Source organism: Anastrepha obliqua, chromosome 5 (genome assembly GCF_027943255.1).
Source record: "Anastrepha obliqua isolate idAnaObli1 chromosome 5, idAnaObli1_1.0, whole genome shotgun sequence".
Taxonomy (NCBI): domain Eukaryota; kingdom Metazoa; phylum Arthropoda; class Insecta; order Diptera; family Tephritidae; genus Anastrepha; species Anastrepha obliqua.
The window spans coordinates 61467356-61484684 of NC_072896.1; the positions used below are offsets into that span (position 1 = coordinate 61467356).

At 37.8% G+C, this 17329-nt stretch overlaps 2 protein-coding genes across 3 annotated transcripts in view; one reads left to right on the forward strand and one right to left on the reverse strand.

Annotated features, from left to right (window-relative positions):
• The window catches only part of LOC129247470 (DNA-directed RNA polymerase, mitochondrial), a 35659-nt gene extending 31534 nt beyond the window's left edge, over window positions 1-4125 (reverse strand). For both annotated transcript variants that reach the window (XM_054886603.1, XM_054886602.1), the window contains exons 1-2: window positions 3825-4125; window positions 3430-3567 (exon numbers count right to left, since the gene is read on the reverse strand). In XM_054886603.1, coding sequence (XP_054742578.1) covers window positions 3430-3567; window positions 3825-3972 — 286 coding nt within the window. In that variant the 5' untranslated portion in view covers window positions 3973-4125. The remainder of the gene's footprint in view (window positions 1-3429; window positions 3568-3824) is intronic.
• A 2002-nt stretch (window positions 4126-6127) lies between these two features.
• On the forward strand, window positions 6128-15436 carry LOC129247688 (PHD finger protein 14). The gene is made up of 3 exons (XM_054886927.1): window positions 6128-7701; window positions 13403-14249; window positions 14315-15436. The coding sequence occupies exons 1-3, from the start codon at window positions 6274-6276 to the stop codon at window positions 15163-15165; spliced, it is 3126 nt and encodes a 1041-aa protein (XP_054742902.1). The 5' UTR covers window positions 6128-6273; the 3' UTR covers window positions 15166-15436.
• The last annotated feature ends 1893 nt before the right edge of the window (window positions 15437-17329 follow it).

Sequence of the window (17329 nt, forward strand, 5' to 3'; positions counted from 1 at the left end):
TTAATGGCGCAACAGATGCTTAAAAAACTATGTATGTTCGACATTGGTGTCGCTGATTACGAATCTGATGTTAGTTTTTTAAAATTACTTACAGTGGGTGCTCAAATTATTAGAATCATACTGTAGAGGAACAAATTGCCGAGTTTAATGACGTGTAGTTTTCAAAAATGTTAGGAAATGCTACTTTTTTGTATAATGTGAAACATTGTAGCAATCATTGCTTTGTCGAAATTACCGTTCGATATATTTGGCTTTTTGTGAGCAGCTTTTTGGAAGAGCAAAAAATTCAGGTTCTTAATTGGCCAGGAAATTCACCAGACCTCAATCCAATTGAGAACCTTTAAGAGTCAACAAAGACAGAAATATCGAAAGATAATATTACAAATAAAGAACAACTGAGCGAAAGACTGCAAAATATTTGGAAAAATGACGACCAAATAAAAACAAACTGCTTAAAATGCGTCGAAAGCATACCCAAAAGGATTCCGGTTTTAATTGCTGCACGAGGTGCTCACGCAAAATATTGATTTTTTGATTTTTTTTTTTTTGATATTTTTTTAATAAAAGACTGGTTTGAATATTGTTTTTGTCGTATTATAGAAATTTAATAAACAACATATTAAAAATAGACTATTCTTTGATTATTATCAGTTAAATGGCTGAAACTTGAATTTTTCATAGTGATTCTATTAATTTGAGCACCAACTGTACACTGACTGTTCTTGGATACAAATTTTTAACTTTACCTGTTTTTTCCTTCTTTTTTATTTTTGGTTCTGATTCTGGATCAAGGCGCTCGAAATAAGAAAATAATGTTCTCTTCATGTTAGGAGGCGTATTAACAATCACATTAACTACTTGTCAACAAATGCTCGACACAATGTATTCTGCTCGTTGAAAGAAACAAAAGAATAGAAGCATGTTCATGTATGTTTAAAGATAGCCTAGTTATTCACCAAAAAAAACTTAGGGAAAAATCACTCGGCGCCGTCATCGCGATTTCGTTGGCGCGCTATTTAAAATTTCGAGTTAACAGTACACAGGGTGTCGCCGTTACGATAAGGAAAAGCTGCAACGGCTCTTTCATGGTAACTTTCTTGCCGTTATATAGCAACACATGTTGTTAGAGAAAAGCGCAATTAAATATATAATATTATATATAAACACGACCGTTTCGTTTGAAGAACTTTATTGGAGTGAATTGAGTCACAGTAAGCATTAATACAAGAAGAAGAAGTAAAGAAGTTACAAACAGGGTTGATATTTTTTTCGTAATTAAACTATACATGGTTGAATTGCATGTTGGCTCCAACACATGTTATAATATATTGTATCTTAAATAGGCGTAATTATTTATGAAGGTGTCCCACGATGTATAAAAACTGCCAATTATTCTTGTAATTTTGAATCAAAGTCCTTTACTATTTTTAGAATTTTTTTTACAAGATATCTAGAGCTATTAGTTTTTTTATCGGCTAGTCACGACATGCAGCGCGAATAATGCCATATTTTATTCACGAAATTGATTTTTAATAAAAACACCCTTCTAAAATACCCCGGACCCCCCCTTTATGAAATCCTGGATCCGCCACTGGTGGTAACGGTCTCCTGGTGAATGTCGTTTATTGACTGCCTAAATACTGTCCGGTCCAGTAGGTTACGGTCAGTCTTGTCCTGGATTTCGCCAGCGTAGTCAAGGAGGTGTCTCCTGACGTGCCTGGGAGGCGGCTCGGGTTCAAGCAGGTGTCTGCAGGGATGAGACCTACGGTAGCATCCGAGCAGGAACTGCTTGCTGAGCAATTTGTTGTGCTCCACAACTGTGACATCAGGAGGCACCCGGTCGCTGTCCGAATGGCGATATTTTGACAGGTCTGTAGCTTTGTCCACTGCGAATCACTAGTTCCAGGCGACCAGACAGGCGCAGCATAGTTAAGAACCGGCCGGCCAATTGCCTTAAATGTCGAAAGCAACAGTTCTTTGTCTTTGCCCCAAGTGCTGCTGGCCAGCGATTTGAGGACCTAGTTGCGATTTTGGACTTTTGTGGCAATTGCGGTTGTATGCGCAGAGAAGGAGAGTGAGCTGTCAAAGGTTACACCCAAAATTTTGGGGTTATTTACCGTCGGAATTGGTGTATCATCGACTTTAACCTTAAGAGACAGCTTGACCTCCTTTGTCCAGGTGGTAAAGAGGGTCGCCGTGGACCTGGTGGGGGAAAGTTGGAGATTCCTCGCAGTGAAAAAGCGAGAAAGGTCGGTGAGGTAGTTATTCACTTTGGAACACAGACCATCGATGTCATTGCCCGACGCCATGATCATAAAGTCGTCAGCGTATGAGATCAGGGAAACTCCCGCTGGTGGTTGGGGGAGCTTCGAGATGTAGAAATTGAACAGCAAGGGAGAAAGGACACCACCCTGCGGTACACCTTGCTTAATCTTTCTCTGCTTTGACGTTTGATCTCGAAATATCACTGACGAGTGCCGACCGCTCAGATAGTTCGCGGACCACCTCTTCAACCCTGGCGGGAGTGTCGACTGATAAATGTCATCTAGTAGCGTGGAATGGCTGACTGTATCGAAAGCCTTTTTCAAGTCCAACGCTACTAGGAAAGTCCTCTCGCAGGGGCGGTTTTGGTTAAGCCCGCGATTTATCTGGGCGTTTATGGCGGTGAGTGCAGTGGTGGTGCTGTGCACTCGACGGAAACCGTGCTGATGTGGGGCTGGGGCCAGGTGTTTCGTGTAGAGTGGGAGTAGGAGGGCTTCAAGTGTTGACCTCGATATAGCCGCTTCTTGCTGAAATATCGGACTTAGAATCGAAAAGCATGGTTTTGATTTTTGATCACCGAAATGATCACACAGAAAATGTAGGAGCGGAATTAACCCTCCATCGGACACCTTTTTTAAAACCTTTTATAGGGCACCCGGGTCTGGCCTTTTTTCGTCCTGTTCGAGGATCCTTTTTAAAAGGTTATATCCATCAATTGATAGAAAATTAAATTTTAGGAGGCTACCTGGAAGCTCATGTTTTTAGCTATAATAGAAATACATATGTTAAATTCACTTCCAAAGTCGAAAAAGCCATGCTGGCCAGACCCAGTTGCCCAACGGAGGATTAAAAACTTGAACTCATCCATTCAACCATTATCTTTATTTACAATGCAGTTTAAGTCTAACCTAAGATTTTGCCCAAATTCTTTTTGAACAAAATTTAACTTCAACTTAAGTTGTAAACACGCCGATTTAATTTGTTTTTATCTTGGCAAGCAGCGTATTATTAGCTCTAAATCAAATTTAGAGGAACGAAATAAAAAAATAAATCAATAAATTATGTTTAACAAAATAATGAATATGAGTGTAACATAATCAGTTCGGTGCACTCGTTTAGCGCAACTTGTGAAGATATATTTGAAGTTCACATATTGTATTAACTCACCTTCCAGAAGTTCAACATATTTAGAATACCTCGGCTTTACTATGCGTTTCTTTTTTTTCCTTAGTGTTTCACCTATTGAAGATTGCGAACGGAAGCCTGGACCGTCAATAAGCATTTGCCGCTTTATCAAATCGAAGCCTAAAAAAATATTTTAAATAAAAATAGGTAACCAAGATATCTAAACAATATCTTAAACATTGGAGCATTTTTAATGTTAAATGTTCATAATCGTTGTTGACTACATTTGTATGTAATAATTTTTAAATTTGTACAACGCACTCGGATATTATAAGCAAAACTTATGTTGCCATAATGGAGGTAAAGTCGCATCTATACCACGTTGTCAATAGCAGGAACGACATTTGCATATATAAATTCGTCTGGCTATATCTTACCGCATATGTAATTTTCTGCAAATTTTTGAAGATGAGAATAATTTCGGCTTAATTCAAATCTTTGTATAGAACAGTTGTTTGGACATTTGCTGAGCAGCAAACGTACATTTTGAACGCTAGTCCACTTTGCTGACCAAATGCGATGCATTTTAAATCGGATTTACCAATATATGAAATACTAATTTTTGATTCCCGGTATTAATTTAATAAATAAATTTCCTGTATTTTTCTTGCATAATTAAAAAAAAACACTAAGTGCGTAAACTTAATACAGCTGTAATCACATGGAATAATAACACACTGAAGCTAGCTGCAATTCAGCATCAAATGTTTACGCTAAGATCAATGTTACCGACTTATTTTTTTTCAACCAAGAATCCTTCGGCAGTGTTCATACAGGAAAACTTTTCTTGCTCTGAATTACCAACTTCATTCAATGAGCCGTCACGATTGGTAATTTCATTAAAATTTACCATTGAAAATCATCAAAAATTTAGTGACGAGACGTTAAGTTAACAAAATGATTGCTAATTTTTCTGCTGGCATCCACTACTACTAAACAAGCTTTAAAAGTAAAGGCCATGTCAGATGAAACTTTTATTTCGCGTCGGATTTGCATGACGGATTTGCTTTGGCAACTAATATTCTAGACAGACGGTGGCGTTAATAGGGATTAACGACTTCATTTGGGATCATCTCAGGAATTAAGTTGACAACTATACTTAACTAACAATTTAGAAGAATTCACGATGGCAAATCTGCCGAAAAACGACATTTAATGCGCCTTTTCTTTTTGCCAAGAGTTAGCAAATGGCGAATAGAGCAACTGATAGAAATGAACATATGCTGCTAACGCAGGGAGGGAGCTGCCTTAAACTACATGTGTTGGTAAGGCAGTGCGTCTAATGAGATATTTGTTGTTGTTGTAGCAGCAATACTAACCCCTGTCAGTGTAGCGTATACTCGTTAGCTGCGAATCTCACTCGACAACTTTGTTGGTGCTTTCGCATGCAAATTTTTCATCAAGTTAATTGAGCATAGAAATTCATGGCAGCCGGTTCTACGTTACCGGAATGACTCGGGTTTTCTTTCCCGACCAAGGGCTGCCGCCCCAGTATACTAGCCCTTTCTAGTGTACCGTATTTTTTTTTTACCAGCATAGAGATTGCGAGCGAGGGAATGATGAATAGAAGAGGCCTTTGGTGTTTTTGGTTAAGCGTGTTGGCGGAGTTGTTAAGGCAAATTGTAAGTTTTATGATAACATTAAAAACAATAGAATATCGAAAAAAAATCAAAGTAATATCTTAGACTTGAAAAATTTACAATAACAAATATTTTTAATATATGTATTAGCTATAATAATGCTTTTTATTGAGAAATATCTAAATTTGGAATCCATCCTTATGCAAATCAAACGCAGAAAGTGGCGATGGATAGGCCACACATTGAGAAAACCACCAGATAGCATCACGAGAATGGCACTGGACTGGAACCCGTAAGGGAGCAGAGGTCGCGGTCGACCAAAAAACACTTGGAGAAGATCAATGTTGAGCGAACTAGCAGATGCCGACATATCATGGGAAGAATATTGTCGAGGCCCTATGCTTCCGAGAGAAGTGAACCAGGAAAAAATTCAAAAAAAATGTATCATACATTTTTAACTTTTTGGTACGATTTTCTATGAAATGTTATCATATATTATTCAATCATTTAATATAAAAGGGCGTCAGGTGATCTCGTCTCGAAGGGCGTCTGTGAGTATTTTTTGACGACCAGCTGAGAGTGTTTTTACTTATGAATCTGTACACTGTATACATGTGATAGTCATCTAAATTGTTTTAGTATCTCATTTGGTTCGTGAACATCCGCATTTTATAACATTATTTTAATAACAGTACCAAAATCTCATAATCAATATCTTCGAATTGCGCGCTCTTTGGTGACTATGCTTCGGTTTACTGTCTACGAAAAGTCACAGACAGGAACGAAGAAATTGGGAGATTTGTCAATTGATTAATGAAGAGGTGTGAATGTATTGTTATTGTTTTTGTAAAACTGTCACGTTTAAGCGCCATGTTAGAATGAGATCGATGACCGTACGTAATAGCTTGTGCACATACTTGTTGTCGGATTTTGCATGATGAAAATAAAAAAGTTTAGATATTAGCGTCATGTACCCGACACGCACACATATAAACTACTGGGCATGCATGCTTGAGCGTCGGCAGCAGCTATAACGTTTTGCGCTTATGTCCCGAACGCAAATAGAAATATGCGGTTTACTTTTCAAGTATGTTGAGTATTTGGTTCATGTAAAGTCGGTATCACTACCTGATAAAGAGGCATTCATGCCTTTCTTACTCGATAATTCTTCAGTGTCGTCTTATCGGATTTTCGCTTGCTGGGCATTATTTATAAAGGAACGTTTTTGGAAAATTGTTAATATAAAATGTCTTATTTTAAGCGTATAAGGCAACCAAAAATGACAACTCAAGCTCTCTTAGAATTCGATTTGGGAGAAAGTTCGTCAGATAGTGATTTCAGAATAGAAGATCATGATAGTGAAGAGGAAGATCAAGACAGTAATGATGCAGTAAATTCTTCCGACAATAGCACGGATGGTAATGACAGTGAATCGGAAGATTTATCCAATGAACATGAAAGTGACAATTTCACCGAAAATCTAAATAAATCTTTAATTGATCATGGCTCCGAACCACAACTCAATGGTTTTAAAGAAATATCGAAAGTTTTGCAAAAACTAGACACTAATAGATATATAGAACCTAAAGTACCAATAAAGCCAATATGTTGTGTTTGCTTGGGAGATCGAAGTGATGACTCAAATGAGATCATTGAATGCGATGGGTGTGGAGTATCTGTACATGAAGGCTGTTACGGTGTGAATGATAATGTAAGCATCTCGAGCACTAATTCTACATGCTCAACAGAACCGTGGTTCTGTGAAGCTTGCCGGGCCGGTGTTTCGGAACCCATTTGTGAACTATGTCCAAACAAAGGTGGAATATACAAAGAAACGGATGTCGGGAAGTGGGTACACCTAATTTGTGCCCTATACATTCCAGGAGTTGCTTTTGGTGAAGTTGACCAGCTCTCCTCTGTTACTTTATTTGAAATGCCCTATAGTAAGTGGGGGGCAAAAGTTTGTACACTATGTGAAAACTCACGTTTTGCCAGAACGGGTGTTTGTATCGGATGTGATGCCGGCATGTGCAAGACATACTTTCACGTAACTTGTGCCCAGACTTCTGGCTTTCTAACCGAAGCACATCATGAAGAAGCTGAGGCGGCCGACCCTTTTTTTGCCCATTGTAAAGTGCATTCGGAGAAAGAAATGATGAAACGTCGTAAAAGAAATTACCATAACCTTCGCTTAAACATGCAACAAAAGTTGAATGAAAAAATTATATTAAAACATGACGATCCTTGTCCAGCACAATTACGTATACATCGAAAACTCTTAAAGTACCAAGCTAAGTATTCGAATAACAAGAAATTGAAGCCTGATCCGTGGGTACCAACCCAAAAGATGTCAAGGCTGTTAACAACTTCCGCCTCGGCATGTAAGCGTTTATTAGCCAAGGCCAATATAATGGCGGTTGATGTCGAACTACTTGAACGCCAAGAAGCGCAGATTGCAGCATTATCAGATATTCGTAAAAAATGGCACATAGCTCCTGCATTTAGTGTGGAATTTATTGGTTATTACCTGGATCGAATTTCGCGCACAAAAGAGCTTAAATCACAGCTTTCAGAAATGATGGAAAATAATTTTAACCTTTCTCGTGAGCAAGATATCCTTCGCACTACCTATGACGCTAGATTGGACAAGAATAAAGAGTTGAAGTCTAAGCAGGTAAATATACGTAATTATTATTTATATTGATAGTTATAGTTATAAAAATACAAAATATAAGGAAAAAAATCTAGATCTTCATCATCATAATCTCAATATTTTAAATACTGAATATTCATTTTTTCATTGGCCACCGTAGCCGAATGGGTTGGTGCGTGACTACCATTCGGAATTGACAGAGAGAACGCAGGTTCAAATCTCGGTGAAACACAAAAATTAAGAAAAACATTTTTCTAATAGCGGTCACCCCTCGGCAGGCAATGGCAAATCTCCGAGTGTATTTCTGCCATGAAAAACCTTCTCATAAAAAATATCTGCCGTTCGGAGTCGGCTTGAAACTGTAGGTCCCTCCATTTGTAGAACAACATCAAGACACACACCACAAATAGGAGGAGGAGCTCGGCCAAACACCCAAAAAGGGTATACGCGCCAATTATATACATAATATTCATTTTTAAATGTATTGGGAATTTTTTATAAAATTTATTTAGTTAATCTTATTAAGTTCATCTCTAGGTAGGTAGGTAGGTGAAATGGTTGAAGTGCCAGTTTGACACTCCTCAAGTAGCACTGAAGCGCCGTTTTAATACCACTATGAGACCTCCAACAGGCAGATATCTACATACAGCCAGCCAGAGCTGTTGATATAATGGAGAAGATTGATGAGGCTTAGTTTGGCGCACTGTCCCAGGCGTCGAAGAAATGAGCACCTAGTGACCTTAATCGTCTAGCTGCCAAACTCGGACATTTACAGAGAAAGTGCTCAACAGTCTCCTTCTCCGAAAGGTCCCCACAGCTTCTACGAAGAGGGTTAAATGGTAACCCCAGCTTTTCCGCGTGTGTGCCGATCGTCCTGTGACGGGTAAACACAGGTACGAGTTTGGACATTGAATGGCGAGGAGTCCACAAGACTTTCTGAGTAATGAAGAAGGAGTTTCATTTTTCTGCGCTTTCCTGAGAAATAATTTGTACAGTTCCCCTTTAACAACTGTCAGTCGGATGCCGATGACCGGGTAGGAAGTCTCTGAGGCAAATTCAATCACCTTCCTAGCAAGTTCGTCAGCAATTTCCCTCTATGTTCCTATGTCCTGGAACCCATATCGGAGAAATGTTACCTGACACCCAAGAGATTTGATCCTCTCCTTACAGGAGTTTACTAATTTCGTTCTGCACCACGACGTCGTCAGAGCCTTGATCGCGGCTTGACTTTCGGAGAAAATGTCAATATCTCGCTCGCTCCCGCGTTCCCTAAGAATTTTGCTTCTCTGCAGGATCGCAAATACTTCCGCTTGAAAAATACTAGCAGTATTCGTCAGTTTAAAGAAGATAGTTAAATTGGCTGATTTAGAGAAAACCCCTGCTCCGACTCCCGATTCCATAGTTAGTGAAGACAGAGGTGCAAGCTGCGGTGCAGATTTTCCCCTCGACCCAATCCTGCCTATTTGGAAAGATTGCCCTAGTTCGGAGAAATACGGTGTTAACTGACCAGAGGCCAACCTCCTTTAACCTGATTGCACTTTGAGCTGCGAAGGAAATAACGTATAAGTTGGTGGGAAGTAAATGCAAAACGATATTCAGGGCAGCACTAGGGGAAGTTTTACATGCTTTGGTAATGCCAATGTATGCAGTCCTTAAGTTCATATCTACAAAATATATGTTTAACTACAGCGTTTCCCCAACTCAAATTGGTCTTGCCAAGTTCTAATTAATGAAAAATAAATTTAAATAAAACAGCAACGATTTGAGATATCAAATTGATTTTACTTACTTTTAAGGATACTTTCATGCTATTATGGCAAATAGCCACTTCGGCTTGACGTAGCTTCTTTTTATATGACAGAAAATGCTCAACATCGCAAGAAAAAAAGTTTTCAAAAAGCAGCGCGATTTTTGAACGGCTTAAACTTGAATGTAAGCTAAGCCTGCTTAGTGCGTTTAACTTCACCCTCGTCTATCGTCACTGGATCAACTCTACGCAGGAAAGAACAAATACTCGATCAGAACTCAAGGTTCTGACCTCAAAGCACAAAGGGACTGAACCACATGGTTTGCAGGTGCTCACACCCGTGTTGCTCTCGCTATCAGGTACCCCCGAGCTAATCAGCACAACATCACCACCACCATCTTTCATTCTGATTTTATTTCCGCGAATTAAGGTAGTAGTCCGGTGTAACGACCGAAATTTCGACGTTTTTTCATGAATCTTTTTTAAAAAGAAAATAAAATGCGATCGTTTTAAAGTTTTTACATGTTTTTATTGGTGTTTTGAAGTATATAAAAAAAAATTTTTAAGTTAATTTTATATTAATTTGTTTCAAATTCTTTACGTCAAAGTGGAGTCCTTAAAAAAAGCCTTCCAAAGTCATCTGAAATAAAAAATTCAAAGAGATTATTATTCTGTAGACTTTATTTTAGATCCCGAACCTAAAATATACATAAAAATAAAAAAAATAAAAACAAAATGGCGGACTTGTGAAAAAAGTTCTCAAACTCTAATTTTTTTCTTCATAAATTGCTTATATTAAATAGTTTATTATTAAAAACTTCAATGTTTTAAAGGGTTCTAGATATGTGTGTCTAGAACAACTGGTTAAATTTTTATCCAAATCGGTTGAATAGTTTTGAGTCAGTGATTCCCCGAAATTTCGAAAACATGGTTTTGAGAAAAACGCGTGTAAAGTTTCGACAACAGATTTTTTATAAAAAAATTATACTTATGGTACATTAATCAGCTATGCCTGGTGCATAGAGCAGTCCTTCCGTTTCCTCAAAGTTGTCATTTTCAGCAGCTTTTAGAGCCCTACGCAGAGTTATGGCCTCTTTACAGTTGGCTTCTGCAGTTTTCTCTGCCCTCAAAATCGGTGCATTGTCAACATCGTGATTAAAACGTACTTGAAACTAGAGTCATGGTTTACTTCAAAATCACTGTTCTCTTTCAGTTTTTTTTTGCGCTTGTACTCACAAAATCAGTATCAGCTTCTGCAGTAAATTGATTCCCCTTAAATGATCTCTTTCTTTCACCTTTATTATTGTGCCAACCTCCACTGAAGCTCTTGTTTCCCATTTTAGAGCAGTGTGTATTCGTCGAGTGCAAAACGTTTACTGATGAACTGCTCGATGGCACATATCAGTATATTGTACCAAATTCTAATATTTTGTCTATGTAAGTCGAATTTTTTGATACTATACGTATACCAGGGTATACCGGGGGTATACCTGGGTATACGTATTGTATACCGGATAATAAAAGAGGGGACGGTCAGAGCAGCTGCTGCTGGCGTGTCACACGCTTTGATGTCATGAGTTGTTTTACAGTTCAATATATTGTTTACTATATAAGCCATCAAAAGCATTTACCTCTCAGTTTTGTTGAATTTTTTTTCCTGTGATGGAATTCAAACGTAATAGTGTAATTGCGTTATATTTGGCTCGAAAATCACAACCAGCTATTGTTCGTGAGCTCAGTCACCTCAAAGTGAAGAAAATTTTTGTGTATCGCACTATAAAACGTTACAATGATACTGGTAGCATTGCAAAACGCTATGGAGGTGGACCAAAAAAACGCCAGAAATGGTTCGGAAAGAAAAGGCTCGACTTGATCGAAATCCACGTCGAAGTGGAAGAAAAATGGCCAAAAAACTGAAAATATCGCAAGACAGCATTCGACGCATATTGAAAAATGAGCTCAAGGTCAAGGCTTACAAGTTCCAAAAAGTACACGATCTTTCACTCCAGCAAAAAAAAAAGTTCGGTGCGAAAGAGCAAAGGAGTTGTTGCGCTTGCACGAACGTCGCGAATTTTCTAACATTGTGTTTTCTGATGAAAAAAATTTCCCAATTGAGCAGTTCATAAAAACTCAAAACGATCGTGTTTACTTGACCGAATGCTCATGCTTGAAATCAATAAAAAGAAACTTCACACAAAAAAGTTATGGTGTTTTGAATAGGTAACACTTCATATCGTTCACCCTGTATATATAATTGGCGCGTACACCCCTTTTGGGTGTTTGGCCGAGCTCCTCCTCCTATTTGTAGCGTGTGTCTTGATGTTGTTTTACAAATGGAGGGACCTACAGTTTCAAGCCGACTTCGAACGGCAGATATTTTTATGAGGAGCTTTTTTATGGCAGAAATACACTCGGAGGTTTGCCATTGCCTGCCGAGGGGCGACTGCTTTTAGAAAACCTCTTTCTTAATTTATGTGTTTCACCGAGATTCGAATCTACGTTCTCTCTGAATTCTCTTTGTCGTTCGTTCCACGCTCTCGCTTGCAGTTCAAGCAAGGTACATCAGCTTACATTTGCTTGCGTACAGAATAGATTCGAACATTTGATATGTCCATATGATTTGTATGCATCTTTACATATAGATTTGTTCTTTTTGTTACGCATGAGCAAGATAACGACGAATGAGCAAGATAACGACGATTTAGCAAGATAACAACGCAATTTTTAGTGCGTGCAGCCGGCTAAATCGAATTATAAGACGTTGTCACGACAAAAAAACGTTTCGAATTTCATAACGTCCATAGAATGGTTTTCAAACTCACCAGACGGGAATTCTCTTTGGGCCATTTTGGAGAGGAAGGTCCGAACTAAAAGATTCACCAGTCTCGAGGCGCTGAAAAAGGCCATTGTTCGCGAGTGGGAGAAAATACCTAAATTTTCTATTGATAAAAAAAAAAACTCCAATGGATTTATGCCTAATTATTCTCTGTTGATGCCAAGTTCGGTGTGAGCATGCAGCATTTATTTAAAAACATTATTTTTGCGTCTAATTTTTGCATCTCTTTAAAAAATAAAAATAATGTTTTTGAAGGGAAACTTCTTAGGTGTCGATGGACGAGCGAGAATAGAGAGTAAATTATTAAGGCTATGCAACGTTTTGGGCATTTTCGTTCCGCGAGAGAAAAAAAAGATATAACGTAGAGGAAAAGGAGAGAGAGAGATATACCTTATATATATCTTAGATACACATTAGGCTATTTTTATTGAGTTTTTCCTTGTGGTTGCTAATTTCTAGTGAAAAATAACACTGCCTACTTTTAGGCGCTTGTTTGTTGGTGCAAACTTGTAGGAAATATATTTTTGGTGCCTACGGTTTGGGGTGTTTTTTTGGTCCCAATTTTTTTGCGTGTTTTTTTTTTTTGGTGCCTACTTTTGGGCTCTTATTTCCGTTTCCTGGTTAGTGCTTGTGCGTACTATAAAGTGCTATCCATTCCGGCATCGGATTTATTGGTATTGCCTTGCGGTAATTTCTGCCATTGCTACGGAATCGATGCGTTTGTGCGGGTGATAAACGCTCGGAGTAGTGCGCGGTGTTGCAACGGCTTGTGTCCGGCGTTTAATTACACCGGTCGGCCCTTCCCCGTTTTTTGTAAATTTTGTCTATTTGTATTCTCTGCAAATGTTGTAAATTTATTTAGATATATATTCTTTTTCTCTCTCTCTCTCATTCTCTCTCGGGTCTATCCCTCTTTCTTTTTCTGCCTTGAATGTTTCACTTCTGTTATGTGTACTACTTCATTCACTTTTTTTTAATAGCGGTCGTTCCTCGCCAGGTACTATAAACTTATGAGTTAATTTTTGCTGTGGCAAAGCTTTATCAAAATTCCTCTCAGATTCGGCTAACAGTTATACTACTTTTTGTTTTTGCCTTCCACATACTCTTCAATTTTTAATATGTTTTTCTCTGTTTTCTAGGAATCTTTAATATTAAAAATATCTCAACTTCATAAAGAAGTCAGCGTTATGTGCCCAAACAAAATATTTCCTAATCCAACTAATATCGGCCACGCCCAATGCGAGTCTAATAAATCTGCGTCAACACCACCTAGTAGACCTATTTCAGTTCCCACAGCTGCTGCTTTGAAAATGGGAGTTGGATTTCCCCTGGCACATCTTGGCCCTCCAGGTACAAAAGTAGACTCGTCACGGTTGCTCAGCACCCATGCCAAATCTTCGCCCATAGCTAGGGGAGGTGCTTCGTCAGCACCAACTACGCCTACGCTAAATGTACAGACATTTGAATGTGGTATATGCAAACGTACTACCGATCAGCATTTATTGGCCAAATGCGACACTTGTCAATTACACTATCATTTGAGTTGTTTGAATCCACCATTGACACGCCATCCAAAGAAGTCTAAACTTTACGGGTGGCAATGTTCTGAATGTGACAAATCTGAAGATTCTGATGGTGTGTCTGAGATTCCTAAAGGACCACGTAAGTCACGCACACGTTTTAATAAGGATGGTTCAATTATTGCTACACATGTCCCCGAAACGGAAAGTGATTCTGGACCACCATCTAAGAGACGGTCAATAGACATTTCAACTCTTAAAAACCAGACAGCTAAGAAAAAACTCAATAATTCAGTTCCAACTACAAACGAAACTGATATAACTACGAAGACTCCACCCAAGATAACTGGCTTAACGCCGTCAATTTTGGGCAGAAAAAGTAAATGCTACGTTCCTTTGCAAAATATAAAGAGAAATCCTCAGTCTCCAGCACAACAACTGCAACCGTCATCTTCGAAGAAGAGCAGTAAGTTCATATGCTCATTCCTGCTGGCCAAATATCTTTTTTTAAATTTTTGTTCTTTTCTACAGCAACTCAACAAGCCCATACCCTAATTTCTGATGAGCCTTTGCTTTTGGTAATGCCGTCTGCTACAATGCCTCGGGCAATGGGTCTTATTCATACTCCTGATCATGATCCCTTGGCGTTGCCAGTGAATAGTAATACTACCGTTTCCTCTATGGAGGATTCCTCTGACCCGAATAAGCAGGCAAGAAAGCAGAAGAGAAAAGATAAACATAAAAGCAAACATAACATTTCATCAGATACAGAAAAATCGCCAAACAAGGAGCATAAACGGAAACGTAAGAAAAAATTACACGGTCATGACTCTGAAAATCCACATGAATGCAGTGGAGTTAGCATTCCAAAAATTAAAATCAAGTTTAAAACGTTGCCACTACCAGGCGAAGTTACGCCAGAGGCGCAGTTTTTTTACGTATCAGCCGATATGGTGCGTTCAGCTGAAGAGGCGTCACGCCCTACTTCCGTTGAGACTGTAGAAGATCTAACACCAATTTTATCAGAAGAGAGCCATGTGGAGAGAGGCAAATCAGGAACAACAGTTAATAATTCACCAGATGCAACAGTCATGAAAGTCCCGCTCATTACCCGTAAAACCAGCCCAAGAAAAACAGCTGGTAAAAGAAATTTGCAATTGGCTCACTCAAAATCTGTCATAATGACTCAATCTTCGTCAAGTCTTGATTGCTGCATTTGTAAGGAAGTGGGTGCGAGCAGCAATATTGTAACTTGCGATGAGTGTCGTAAGCACTATCATTTTAAATGCTTAGACCCACCGCTGAAAAAAACGCCAAAAATACGCGGTTACTCATGGCATTGTGCTGATTGCGATCCTACAGATGAAGAGAAAAAATTATAATTTTTACCATTGATGAGAATTTAAATTATTTCTTGTTTAAAATATTGGCATACATATACGTGATTAGTATTGATAATTGAATCATAATTGGTCATAGTAATTTGATTAAACAAATAATTTCCTTCCTTCGAAACAAAACATATACCGGAACGACCCGGATTTATGTTCTGCCAAGGACTGTCACAACAACAACATCACCGCATAATTCTTAAATTGCGATTATATCAAATGTATTGAACGGGTCATAAAAGTATATTTAATATAATGTTTTGCAATATTTGTTTTCATTAATTTGCAACATATTATAAATAGGGGTTGTCAAATGTTTTAGAAGATCAGGTAAAAGATAAATCCCACTAAAAAATGTAAAACATGTGTGCCGTACTCTAATCAATTTCGGAAGTTGATCGCCGTCTTTCTTTTTTCTCCTTATTCTATTCTACCGTTGTGAGTTGCCTTTTTATAGCAACTAACTTAAGGACTAAATAAACAAGTATTCTTTTGCTGTTTTACAAATCGGCCATTTCTGGCAATTAATCAATCTTGATAATAAAGTTTAAAATGGCTAGTATTCTTTTCGCTCCTTTTATTTTGGTATGATTTTTTTATTACTTCCGAATGATTTATCGACGATCTTCCCACAACATAATCCCAAACGATGGATGTCCAATAGTGGAATTAGTAACCAGCGTAAACCTGCAAACTGATGTTAACCGACTCAACCTATCTTATGAGAACATCATGTACTATACATAAAAACTCACCAGCGATGAAATTTGGAGCAAGTTTATTTTTTCTGGAAAATATTCTTTCTTCTAGATCAAATTGTGCCGTTCGCCCCAATTGAAAATAAATTTATAAAATTTACACATTTTTCCTTATATAATTGAAAAAAATGTGAATTTCTATTATTTATAAGAAAATAAATAATTTATATATATTGTTTTACATAAATTTCGCTCACCTATAATATGTATTTTAAATTTTATAATAGGTTCACATATGGCCACAGATTATCTACTTTTTCGATCTAGATGATCTACTTTTTCGATCTAGATGATCTACTTTTTCGTGCTTAACTCCCGATCCGTAATTAAAAACGAGATTTCCCATACAAAATGCCTCTCCCAAATACGTTCACATATGCATTAATCACCTATAAATCCACCAAATTATGGAAGATTACCTGCAAAACTGACCAGCAGCTGTCAATACTGCTTTGAGAGGCTTTTCTTCATAGAAATTATTTTGGTGGAATATTCGGAGTTTTTGGTTCTTTAATTATTATTAACGATATGAAGAAAATACAAGGAGAAGGAATAACTAATTTAAATGCGCAATTGACTGCTAAACAGTTGGAGGAAATCCGTATGCGAAGTTTACTGAGATTGTATGTCCGAAAGTATGATTATTGTCTCGGATTATTTTATAATCTCAGATTTTGGGAGAGAAATTTTGTATGGGAAATCGCGCTTTTCAATTATGTATTTTGAGTTCATCTACTTATATTTGAACGTATTATAAGGAAAAACGTCAAAATAAAAACTAAATAAAGTGGATGACGGCAAGGAAAACAGGTTTGTAGACATAATTCTAGTAAAATGTTTGTTAGGTATTATTAACTATGCATTCATATAACAGAAAAATAGCGTGTGCCCATAAACGTGTATCCTCTTATCACTTATTATAAAATGTAATCGAATTTCGTATACGTACTGCTGCCATAATTTTTTGAAACCTCAATAAACATCGTTTACGGATTTCCTTTAACCTTTTATTATTAGCAGTTAATTGCACAATTAATTTAACTATTCGTTCTCCTTGTCTTTTCTTCATAACGCTAATCTATACTAATATTATAAAGAGGAAAACTTTGTTTGTTTGTTTGTTACGAATAGGCTCAAAAACTACTGGACCGATTTTAAAAATTCTTCCACCATTCGAAAGCTACATTATCCACGAGTAACATGGATTATATTTTATTTTGGAAATAGGGCTCGAGATATAGGTCAAAACGTGGACCCGGGTAACCTTCGGACGTGTATGTACAATATGGGTATCAAATGAAAGCTGTTGGTGAATGCTTTAGTACAGAGTATTTTTCATGCCGCTCCGTGACTGGGGTCTCGAGATATAGGTCAAAACGTGGACCCGGGTAACCTTC